Source organism: Mobula birostris, chromosome 4 (assembly GCF_030028105.1).
Source record: "Mobula birostris isolate sMobBir1 chromosome 4, sMobBir1.hap1, whole genome shotgun sequence".
Lineage (NCBI taxonomy): Eukaryota > Metazoa > Chordata > Chondrichthyes > Myliobatiformes > Myliobatidae > Mobula > Mobula birostris.
Genome location: NC_092373.1, coordinates 204,924,610 through 204,937,549, shown reverse-complemented (window position 1 = coordinate 204,937,549; position 12,940 = coordinate 204,924,610). Strand labels below are relative to the sequence as shown.

At 49.2% G+C, this 12,940-nt stretch overlaps 1 protein-coding gene across 1 annotated transcript in view; it reads right to left on the bottom strand.

Moving 5' to 3' along the window:
• The window catches only part of LOC140196888 (V-type proton ATPase subunit B-like), a 60,460-nt gene that overhangs the window by 13,465 nt on the left and 34,055 nt on the right, over window positions 1-12,940 (bottom strand). The window contains exons 9-11 of the mRNA XM_072256796.1: window positions 8,346-8,469; window positions 3,323-3,473; window positions 823-905 (exon numbers count right to left, since the gene is read on the bottom strand). Coding sequence (XP_072112897.1) covers window positions 823-905; window positions 3,323-3,473; window positions 8,346-8,469 — 358 coding nt within the window. The remainder of the gene's footprint in view (window positions 1-822; window positions 906-3,322; window positions 3,474-8,345; window positions 8,470-12,940) is intronic.

The following is a 12,940-nucleotide window of genomic DNA, read 5'->3' as shown; positions in this document are numbered from 1 at the left end:
TCTCCCCACCCACTCGTCACCCCATCTCCATCTCCCTCCACCCACTCGTCACCCCATCTCCCCCACCTACTCATCACCCCATCTCCATCTCCCCCACCCACTCGTTACCCCATCTCTATCTCCCCCCACCCACTCGTCACATCTCCATCTGCCCCACCCACTCGTCACCCCATCTCCATCTCCCCCACCCACATGTTGCCCCATCTCCATCTCCCCCACCCACTCGTCACTCCATCTTCATCTCCCCCCACCCACTCGTCACATCTCCATCTGCCCCACCCACTTGTCACCCCATCTCCCCCACCCACTCGTCACCCCATCTCCATCTCCCCCACCCACATGTTGCCCCATCTCCATCTCCCCCACCCACTCATCACCTCATCTCCATCTCCCCATTCACTCATCACCTCATCTCCAACTCCCCCACTCACTCGTCACCCCATCTCCATCTCTCCCACCCACTCGTCACCCCATCTCCAACAACCCCCACCCACTCATCACCCCATCTCCAAACCCACATCCACTCGTCACCCTATCTCCATCTCCCCCACACACTCGACACCCCATCTCCAACTGAACACACTTGCCACCCCATCTCCAACTAACCCCACTCACTTGTCATCCCATCTCTATCCCCACCCTGAACCCATCCCCATTCATCTCTCCCCCACCCACCAAGCACAGCAAGCAACATATAACCCCCACCCACCATGTGTGTGGGAGACAGTGTCCCTGCTCCCTCTGTTCGACTCCTGATAACAGCCCCCCACCCTCACCAGCCGGGCAGTGAGTGGGTGAGGCTGGGGTGACCGAGACACCCACCTGTCTGTTGTGTAACTGCCTGTCCACGTAGATCTGTCCCTCGGTGATAAAGCCAGTCAGGTCCGGGATGGGGTGGGTGATGTCTGTAATAGATGGGAGACAACTTTGTTAGCGTCCCATCACAGGTCCCCATCCCCCTTGTGAGACTCTGGGGTGTTAGCAACTGCTCCAGGGATGACCTCTGGAATTATGGACCGTCAATCCCAGTGGGAGGGGGACCTTGAACCACAGCTCTATCTGCTCCCTCACACACTGTAGACTCAGAGTCATACAGCAGACCCTTTGCCCCAGGTCATCCATGCTGACCAAGTTGTCTACCTGAATGAGTCCCACTTGTCCATGTTTGCCATATATTCCTCCTGGATGTCCTCAACCACTTCCTCCGGCAGCTTGTTCGATAGATGGATCGCCCCCTGGGTGAAAACCTCCCCCTCAGATCCCCTTTAAAACTTCCCCTCTTGCCTTACACCTGTGTGCTTTGGTTTTGGACTCCCCTACCCTGGGGAAAAGACTGTGAGCATTCACCCTTATCTGTGCCCCCCCTGATTCTATAAACCTCTGTAAGGTCACCTCTCAGCCTCCCTCACTCCAGAGAACAGCCTCAGCCTCTGCAATCTCTCTTATCGGGGTACGGTATATAACACAGACCATAAGATTAGGGATAGAATTATGCCATTCAGCCCATCTAGCCTGCCCTACCATTCATCATGGTTAGTATTTTTTCCACCCCCACCCTCCTGACTTCTCTCAGTAATCGTCCATGCCCTGACTAACCAATAACCTATCAACTTCCACTTTGGATACACCCAATGACCTGGCCTCCACAGCTGCCTGTGGCAATGAATTCCACAGATTCACCATCCTCTGACTGAAGAAATTCATTCTCATCTCTGTTCTAAATGGACATCTCTCTGTTCTGAGGCTGTGCCCTCTGGTCCTCGACTCCCCCAGTGAGTACAGCCTATCAAACGCTCCTCATATGTTAACTCCTTCATTCTAGAAACATAGAAAATAGGTGCAGGAGTAGGCCATTCGGCCCTTCAAGCCTGCACCGCCATTCAGTATGATCATGGCTGGTCATCCAACTCAGAACCCTGTACCTGCCTTCTCTCCATACCCGCTGATCCCCATAGCCACAAGGGCCATATCTAACTCCCTCTTAAATATAGCCAATGAACTGGCCTCAACCGTTTCCTGTGGCAGAGAATTCCACAGATTCACCACTCTCTGTGTGAAGAAGTTTTTCCTAATCTTGGTCCTAAAAGGCTTCCCCTTTATCCTCAAACTGTGACCTCTCGTTCTGGACTTCGCCAACATCGGGAACAATCTTCCTGCATCTAGCCTGTCCAATCCCTTTAGGATTTTATACGTTTCAATCAGATCCCCCCTCAATCTTCTAAATTCCAACGAGTACAAGCCCAGTTCATCCAGTCTTTCTTCATATGAAAGTCCTGCCATCCCAGGAATCAATCTGGTGAACCTTCTTTGTACTCCCTCTATGGCAAGGATGTCTTTCCTCAGATTAGGGGGCCAAAACTGCACACAATACTCCGGGTGTGGTCTCACCAAGGCCTTGTACAACTGCAGTAGTACCTCCCTGCTCCTGTACTCGAATCCTCTTGCTATTCTAGAATCATTCTCATGAGCCTTCTCCAATGCTATCACATTCCTTCTTCGATAGAGGTCTCGCCAAAACTCCCACTGGCTGCTCTGAGTATTGGCAGGGTTAGGGCACATTTGTGGCTGAATTACAGAGAGGTGGATGTGTGTTCCTCTCCCCACCCACTGCATGGTCATACGTCCCACCTGCCCAGCACGGAGGCTGCTGCTGGTCTGGGGTTAGACATCTGTTTGCCTGGCTCCATTTTGGATCTGTCTGGTGGCTCCGTCTAGATCCCAATGTTTGTCTGATCTGCCTGGTCCTGTCTGACACCATCAAATGTGTCTGGTTCTGTCTGGTCAGTCATACCCCATCTCATCCGCTACCCACTGTAAGGTCTGCCCACCACTGTCTGGTCCACCCCCACCATCTGGTCTGTGCCCTCTCTCACCATCTGGTCCACTGCACCCCGACGGCACTGACTGAGGTCAGAGGATAAGGTCTCCCGCTCTGTGGAACCCTCTGATGTTCTGAGGGAGGGGAGTCAATAGGGGAGATACTCGGGAGGCGGAGGGGTGGCAGGTAGGGAAGTGTGTCTGAGATATCCAGGAGATGTGGACATTGACTGTTGTTGGGCATGGTGAGAATAGTGATTTGTGTGATGGTGCTGGTGGTTCAGTGAGGATGGAGAGCGGTGTGGGATGGGTTGGAGTGTGGAACAGGTTGGGAGGGATGGTGGTTGGGGGACATGTTGAGAGGGATGTGGCACAGGTTGGGGCTGGGGCGCAGGACGGTTTGGGGGGTGGGGTGCGGGACAGTTTGGGGGGGTGGGTTGCGGGACGGGTTGGGAGATATGGGGGGTAGGGGACGGGTTGGGAGGTACGGTGGGGGGACACTGACCATCGTTGGGCATGGTGAGGATGGGGATCTGTGTGATGGAGCCGGAACGCCCTTCCACGCGGCCCGCCCGCTCGTAGATGGTAGCCAGGTCAGTGTACATGTATCCCGGGAACCCCCGGCGTCCAGGCACCTCCTCCCGCGCTGCCGACACCTGTGGGAGGTGGCGGGGAGAGAGGGAGGGAGGGTGATGGGAATGAGGTTGAGGTTGGGATTGGAGAGGGAGAGGGATGGTTTGGGGTAGGAGTGAGTGTGGGCGTGGGATTGGTATGTGGGGGGGTATTACAGAGAGGAAGGGTGAAGGTCAAGGAGGAAGACAGACACAACATTAGACTTAATGCCACACTCTGGCTCCACCCCAGCACAAACTGGAGGGGGTAGAGCCCCCTCTCCTATTCCCTGCTTCTGGGTAATTACACTGACTCAATGGCCTGCCTGTTGTCCCTGAGGTCCTGTGACGAGGAGGGAGGGATGGTGAGGGGGGTGAGATGGAAGTTCAACCTCAGCCCAGACCTCAGTCGGGCTATTATTGTCCAGCCCTGTCCCTGGAAGTTTGAGGAGATCTGCTACGTGACCAAGAACTCTCACAGATGTACCTATGTGTCAACGTCTCAGATCTCTCCTAGGCCTCAACATATTGATGCAATCACAAAAAAAAACAATATTTCATTAGGAATTTGAGGGGACTTGCTTTGTCACCAAAGACACTTACAAATTCCTACAGATGTACTGTGGAGAGCATTCTAACTGATGCATCACCGTCTGGTGTGGAGGGGTCACTGCACAGGATGGGAAAATGCAGGATCAGAAGTTGTAATCTCAGCCAGTTCCATCATGGGCACCAGCCTCCCCACCACCAAGGACTTCTTCAAAAGGCAGCATCCATCATGAAGGACCCTCACCAACCAGGAGATGTCCTCTTCTCATTGCTGCCATCAGGGAGGAGATACAGGAGCCTGGACTCAACATTTGAGGAGGTTGGCTCACACATAGAGAAGGCTTGGAGACAGTGCGAGAGGGAGGATAGGCAGGTGATAGAGAAGGGACCCACTCAGACCGAAGGTTTGAGATGTGCCTATTTTAACGTAAGGAGTGTTGTGAACAAAGTGGATGAGCTTAGGGCATGGATCAATACTTGGAGATATGGTGTGGTGGCCATTACAGAGACCTGGATGGCTCAGGGACAGGAATGGTTATTTCAAGTGCCAGGTTTTAGATGTTTCAGAAGGGACAGGGAGGGAGGCAAAAGATGTGGGGGCGCGGCACTGTTGATCAGAGATAGTGTCACGGCTGCAGAAAAGGTGGATGTCATGGAGGGATTGTCTACGGAGTCTCTGTGGGTGGAGGTTAGGAACAGGAAGGGGTCAATAACTGTACTGGGTGTTTTTTATAGGCCGCCCAGTAGTAACAGGGATATCGAGGAGCACATAGGGAAACAGATCCTGGAAAGGTGTAATAATAACAGAGTTGTCATGATGGCAGATTTTAATTTCCCAAATATCGACTGGCATCTCCCTAGAGCAAGGGGTTCAGATGGGGTGGAGTTTGTTAGGTGAGTTCAGGAAGGTTTCTTGACACAATATGTAGATAAGCCTACAAGAGGAGAGACTGTACTTGATTTGGTATTGGGAAATGAACCTGGTCAGGTGTCAGATCTCTCAGTGGGAGAGCATTTTGGAGATAGTGATCATAATTCTATCTCCTTTACAATAGCATTGGAGAGAGATAGGAACAGACAAGTTAGAAAAGTGTTTAATTGGAGTAAGGGGAATTATGAGGCTATCAAGCAGGAAATTGAAGGCTTAAATTGGAAACAGATGTTCTCAGGGAAAAGTATGGAAGAAATGTGGCAAGTATTCAGGGGATATTTGTGTGGAGTTCTGCACATGGACTCCAATGAGACAGGGAAGTTATGGTAGGGTGCATGAACTGTGGTGTACAAAGGCTGTAATAAGTCTAGTCAAGAAGAAAAGCTTACAAAAGGTTCAGAGAGCTAGGTAGTGTTAGAGATCTAGAAGATTATAAGGCTAACAGGAAGGAGCTTAAGAAGGAAATTAGGAGAGCCAGAAGGGGCCATGAGAAGGCCTTGGCGGGCAGGATTAATGAAAACCCCAAGGCATTCTACAAGTATGTGAAGAGCAAGAGGATAAGACGTGAAAGAAAAAGACCTATCAAGTGTGACAGTGGGAAAGTATGTATGGAACCGGAGGAAATAGCAGAGGTTCTTAATGAATACTTTACTTCAGCATTTACTATGGAAAAGCATCTTGGTGATTGTAGAGATGACTTGCAGCAGACTGAAAAGCTTAAGTATGTAGGTATTAAGAAAGAGGATGTGCTGGAGCTTTTGGAAAGCATCAAGTTGGATAAGTCGCCGGGACTAGATGAGATGTACCCCAGGCTATTGTAGGCGGTGAGGAAGGACAGTGCTGAGCCTCTGGCGATGATCTTTGCATCATCTTGGGGAAGGGAGAGGTTCCGGAGGATTGGAGGGTTGTGGATGTTGTTCCTTTATTCAAGAAAGGGAGTGGAGATAGCCCAGGAAATTATAGACCAGTGAGTCTTACCTCAGTGGTTGGTAAGTTGTTGGAGAAGATCCTGTGAGGCAGGATTTATGAACATTTGGAGAGGCATAATATGATTAGGAATAGTCAGCATGGCTTTGTCAAAGACAGGTCGTGCTTTACAAGCCTGATTGAATTTTTTGAGGATGTGACTAAACACATTGATGAAGGAAGAGCAGTAGATGTAGTGTATATGGATTTCAGCAAGGCATTTGAAAAGGTACCCCATGCAAGGCTTATTGAGAAAGTGAGGAGGTATGGGATCCAAGGGGACCTTGCTTTGTGGATCCAGAATTGGCTTGCCCACAGAAGGCAAAGAGTGGTTGTAGACCGGTCATATTCTGCATGGAGGTCGGTGACTAGTGGTGTACCTCAGGGATCTGTTCTGGGACCCTTACTCTTTGTGATTTTTATAAATGACCTGGCTGCCAGTTTAAAATGCCCACAGGAGCAGATCATAAGGAGCTGTAACACGACCGTTCAACAGTCCCCTAACTATGGACTCTTAACTTCACAATCTACCTTGCACATTACTGACTGCCTGCACTGCCTTGACTTTCAACCCCTCGACTTTTATAAAAGTCGAGGGATGGGTTAGTAAGTTTGCTGATGAAACAAAGGTTGGAGCTGTTGTGGATAGTGTGGCGAACTGTCAGAAGTTACAGCGGGACATTGATAGGATGCAAAACTGAGCTGAGAAGTGGCAGATGGAGTTCAACCCAGATAAGTGTGAGGTAGGTCATTTTGGTAGGTCCATTTTGAAGACAGAATATAGTATTAATGGTAAGACTCTTGGCAGTGTGGAGGTTCAGAGGGATCTTGGGGTCTGAGTCCATTGGACGCTCAAAGCAGCTGCACAGGTTGACTCTGTGGTTGAAAAGGCATACGGTGTATTGGCCTTCACCAATCGTGGAATTGAATTTAGCAGCTGAGAGGTAAATGTTGCAGCTATATAGGACCCTGGTCAGACCCCACTTGGAGTACTGTGCTCAGTTCTGGTCGCCTCACTACAGGAAGGATGTGGAAGCCGTAGAAAGGGTGCAGAGGAGATTTACAAGGATGTTGCCTGGATTGGGGAACATGCCTTATGAGAATAGGTTGAGTGAACTCAGCCTTTTCTCCTCGGAGCAGCGGAGGATGAGAGGCGACCTGATAGAGGTGTATAAGATAATGAGAGGCATTGATCGTGTGGATAGTCAGAGATTTTTTCCCAGGGCTGAAATGGTTGCCAGGAGAGGACACAGGTTTAAGATGCTGGGGAGTAGGTACAGAGGAGATGTCAGGAGTAAGTTTTTTACTCAGAGAGTGGTGAGTGTGTGGAATGGGCTGCTGGCAACAGTGGTGGAGGCAGATACGATAGGGTCTTTTAAGAGACTCCTGGATAGTTACATGGAGCTTAATAAAATAGAGGGCTATAGGTAAGCCTAATAATTTCTAAGGTAGGGACATGTTCGGCACAACTTTGTGGGCTGAAGGGCCTGTATTGTGCTGTAGGTTTTCTATGTTCTATTTCAGGAACAGCTACTTCCCCTCTGCTGTCAGATTTCTGAATGGTTCATGAAGACTACCTCATTCTTTTGCTCTTTGTTTGCACAATTTATTTTTTATATATTTTATCATAATTTCTAGTATTACGGATCGTACTGCTGCTGCAGAGCCACTAATTTCCTGACAAACGTCAGTGATAATAAACCGGATTCTCTCAGGCACTGAAGCCGGTCTGATCACAGCAAGGAGCCAGTGGGTGGCCACCCACTCGGCTCTCCCCCGTGTCCTGCACCCTCACTGCACCCCTGGGCTGGAACCCAGATCGGGAGTGGGGTGCTCCAGGCACGTTGCAGGAATTTCAGAGAGAAGTGGAGAGAATGGATGGGGTGGGCTTGTTCCCTCTGGAACCCAGAAGGTATAACTGATGTGAGTCAAATAATGGGGTTAGGTCAGTTTATTACGTAGTGCATCGAGGTAGTACAAGGGAAAACAACAACAGAATGCAGAATAGAGTGTTACAGTTATGGAGAGAGGGCAGTAATGTGCAAGGTAGATTGTGAAGTTAAGAGTCCATAGTTACGGGACTGTTGAACGGTCGTATTATAGCTCCTTATGATCTGCTCCTGTGGGCATTTTAAACTGGCATCAAGGTTGGCATAGTACTGAGGAGGTTAGTGTAGCACTTTACAGTGCCAGCTACAAGTTTGAGGTTCAATTCCAGTGCTGTTTGTTAGGAGTTTGTACATTCTCTCCAAGGTCGTGAGGTTTTCCTCTGGAATCCTCTCACATTCCAAAGGGTTAGGGTCGGTGAGTTGTGGGCATGCTATGTTGGTGCTGAAAGCCTGGCGACGTTTGCTGGCTGCCCAACACAAACCCAACTGATTTGATTTGATACAGATGAATTAGCTGTCCTCGTTGGTCTGACTACCACTCTGAACTCTCCCCCAACCTGCCCCCGCGTGCCCGCTACCCACCTCTCTCAGGGCCTCTGCGTAGGAGCTCATGTCCGTTAGGATGACCAGGACGTGCTTCTCACATTGGTAGGCCAGGAACTCGGCTGCGGTCAGTGCCAGACGAGGGGTGATGATCCTCTCGATGCTACAGGGAACGAGATTGGGCCACAGATACGGTTAGTTTTATTTGCCCCACACACAGTGAAAGTGCTGCTTGTGTCTATGACTAACATAGTCCAAGATGTGCTGGGGGCTTGTTTTACTGTTGCTGTTGTTTTGTTGTTTGTTGTGTTCCGTGCTGTTGAAGAAAAGGATAGCTACCAGAAGTTTTGAGAATTTGATGTTCACGCTCCCAAGTGGAAAGTTACAAGGAATGCCATTCCCACTGGGAAGCAGAAAAGCTAATTTAAATATTTTGGGAAAAGTGATGAGTAGGGTGGTTTGACATTGAGCGTAGGCAACTTGGAATTGCCAGTAGGAGGGACTGTAGCAGGGTTTTCAAAAAGGGTTTTCACAGAATCATAGAGCACGACAGCACAGAAACAGGCCCTCTCATCCCATCGAGTCCATGCTGGATTAGTATTCTGCCTGGTCCCATCGACCCACACTCAGACCAGACCTCTCCTGTCTGTATACCTATCCAAACTTCTCTTAAATGCTGAAATCAAAGCCACATCCTCCACTTCCACCGGCAGCTCGTTCCACACTCTCACCACCCTCTGGGGAATGAAGAAGTTCCTCCTCAGCTTCCCCTTAAACGCTTAACGCATGACCTTTAGTTCTAGCTTCACCCAACCTCAATGGAAAAAAAACCTGCTTACACTTACCCTATCTACGTCCCTCAGAATTTCGTATACCTCTATCAAACCTCTCCTCATTTTCCTGCGCTCCAAGGAATAAAGTCACAACCTATTCAACCTTTCCCTATAACTCAGGTCCTCCAGTCCCAGCAACAGCCTTGTAGATTTTCTCTGCACTCTTTCAATCTTATTGATTTGAAGGAGGAGGCAAGAGTAATTTGAAGGGTCAAGGGGAAAGACTGGCATGGATTCAATGGACCGAAGAGCCTTCCTCTTTTCCCAAGAGAGTTCACTGCAATGCCGCTGGCCACCACCAGGAGTCAGCTGTGAGCCACCACGATACTGATATCACCATGGTAATCATGACCCTTAGTGGACCCTGGCAGTCCCATTCCCAAGGCTTGTCCCATCATCTGCTCTGGGATCATGTGGGAATGGTGTGGACTTGCTGTCAGACTGGTCACCTAAATTACAACAGAAGCTCTGGCAAATGCAGGAGGCGACCACTATCAAAAACACATTTCAGCAGTTATTGAACAATATATTATTTCACCATTTTGTTCTTTGGGCTGAATTTGAACCCATAAATTTGTCAATGAATCATGAAACAGAGTATCACACCCTGTCTGTTCCAAAGTAACGCAACTTGGAAACAGGCCCTTCGGCCTAACTGGCCCATGCTGACCGAATTGCCTATCTAAGCTAGTCCCATTTACTTGCATTTGACCCATATTCCTGGTACCGAGGGGCGACTGCACAGGATTGGAAAAAAAATACAGGAAGTTGTAAACACAGCCAGTTTCATCATGGGCACTCACCTCTCTGGCATCCACGATACCTTCAAAAGGCAGTGCTCCAAAAAGGTGGCATCCATCATTAAGGACCCCCTTCACCCAGGACAGGCCGGCTGGTGGCATAGTGGCGTCAGCGTCGGACTTCAGAGCGAAGGCTCCTGAGTTCGAATCCAGCCGGCTCCCTTGCACGCTTTCTATCCGTGCTGGGTTGAACGTGAAGCTACCAACTCGGCCTCGTAAAAATAAGAAAGCCTGCTAAAAAAAAGGCTGCCATGACGGCGTCCTGATGACCCCACTCGGAGTTAAGGGCTTTCTTCTCTCACCCAGGACAACTCCTCTTCTCATTTCTACCATCAAGGGGGAGATACAGGATCCTGAAGCAACACACTCAACATTTTAAGAACACCTTCATCCCCTCCACCATCAGAATTCTGAATGGGCAATGAGACCATGAGCACTACCAATATTTTTTATATTTTGCTCTCTTTTTGCACTATTGTAATTGATAGTTTTTATGACTATGTATTGCAATGTACTGCTGCCACTAAACAACAAATTTGTTGCCAGTGATATTCAACCTGATTCTGGTTGATTGATGGATTCCACCATGGAATAGGCTGATCAGTCCCTTCAAGCCACACCTTCCCAGTGACCCCCAACAACCCCAATTTAACCCTAATATAACCACAGGACAATTTACAATGACCAATTATGACAGTGCGGTACTTTAGCTGCAGCAAGACAGGTCACAACGCTCTCCAACGGGCGATTAGGATGGCTCAGCACATGAATGGGATTCTACTACCAGACCAGGAGACAATCTACAACCCTCAATGCCTACGGCATGCTCGTAACATCATTAAAGCCCCATCCCATCCCGGACACTGTCTGTTCAACCTCCTGCTGTCTGGTAGGAGATACAGAAACATCTTAGCCAGGACAGTAAGACTAAAAAGCAGGTTCTTCCCAAGAGCCGTTGTGCAGCTGAATAATGCTACACCTCGGCCTGCCAATGGCCTTGAGTGTTATGAACTATCCAGTCTCACTAATGGCTATAATTCCAGGTGCTACTCCTTGCCCTGAGATTATCCGTCTTTCCTACGATATTTCTTGATTGAAACATACACAGCTCAGGACACTAGTCGCACCATGCTCAACCTTTCGATTCCTGACTTTAGCTGACGTCTTAACAGCATCTGCCTCCACAAACTCTTCACTAACTGTTCTGGCACTCTGGTTCCCATCCCCCTGCAGCTCTAGTTTAAATCTCACCATGCAACATTAACAAATCTTCCTGCTAGGGTATTTGTCCCCCTCCAGTTCAGATGCAAACGGTCCCTTTTGTACAGGTCCCACTTTCCCTGAAAGAGAGCCCAGTAATCCAAAAATCATACCATCCCTCCTATACCAACTCCTTAGCCATGTGTTAAACTGTATAATCTTTCCATTTCTGGCCTCACTTGCACGTGGCATGGGTAGCAATCCTGAGATCACATCGCTGGAGGTCTTGCCCATTACCTTAGCACCTAACTCCCTGAACTCCCTGTGCAGAACCTCATTACTTGTCATACCCATGTCACTGGTACCTTCATGGACCACGACTTCTGGCTGTTCACGCTCCCACTTAAGACTGAAGACTCGATCTGAGATATCCAGACCCTAGCACCAAGCAGGCAAAGTACGATCCAGAAATTTCATTCTTGTCCACAGAACCTCCTTTCTGTTCCCCTGACTAATGAATCTCCTATCAGCACAGCGCGCCTCTTCTCCCCTTCCCTTCTGAGTCACAGAGGCAGACTCAGTGCCAAAGACCTGACCTTGGCCACAAGGGTACTCTGCATTGGCTCCTTAACCCCTTTCCCCTTCCTGACTGTCACCCAGTTTCCTGTGTCCTGCACCTTGGCTGTAACCACCTCTCTATATGTTCAATCTTTCACCCCCTCAGCCTCCCAAATGATCCAGAGTTCATCCAGTTCCAGCTCCAACTCCTTAACGTGGTTTGTTAGAAGGTGCAGCTGGATGCACTTCTCGCAGTTGTAGTCCTCAGGGACACTGGAGGTCTCCCTGCCTTCCCACATCCTGCCTGGCATCTCTACTGTTCTAACTGATCAGTAAAGGGGGAGGGTGGCGGGGTGGGGGGTAAACTATACCTACAGCTTTTCTTTGTTGCCTTCTCTGTCTGAAGCCTCCCTTCACTGCAGCCTCAATGAGCTAAAGCTCCAAAATTTCCACTCTGACTCGGTCCACTCTGACAATGACTACTGTGACAATGGCCAATCTGCCCACCCCTGCTTTATTTTAATTTGCCCCTGCTAATCAATCCCAAACGCCAATTGGCCACTGGTCAAATCTCCAAAAAAAAACTGCCAGGAGTTGCTGCCTCTTTCTTTTTTTTATATATATATATATTAAGCTGTAATGCATGCATTGGAAATATCTGTTTTGCACAGACTGGAGTAGCACTGCAATCTCGTCTTGAGCAATGACAACAAAGTTCTGTTGTATTCTATTCTAGTCTTTGGACTGTGGGAGGAAACCAGAGCACCCGGAGAAAACCCGAGCACCCGGAGAAAACCCATGCATTCCACGGAGAGGATGTACAAACTCCTTACAGATGACGTCAGAATTGAACTCTGGGACGCCCCAAGCTGTAATAGTGTCGCACTGACCGTTATGGAACCATAGTGCCCACTGGAGCTGGAACTGGTTCATTACAGTCACATATACAGAGGTTCGGTGACAGATTTGTCTTGCGTACCGTTACACAGCAGTAGTCATTACAATGGCGCATTGAGGTAGCATGAGGGACGACAAGGCCAACTGAATATTGAAAGGCCTAGATCGATTGGACATGGAGAGAATGTCTCCTGCAGAGGGGGAGTCAAGGACCAGAGGGCACAGCCTCAGAATAGAGGGACGTCCATTTAGAACAGAGATGAGGAGGTATTTCCTTAGCCAGATGGTGGTGAGTGTGTGGAATTCATTGCCACAGACAGCTGTGCAGGCCAAGTCATTAAAGCAG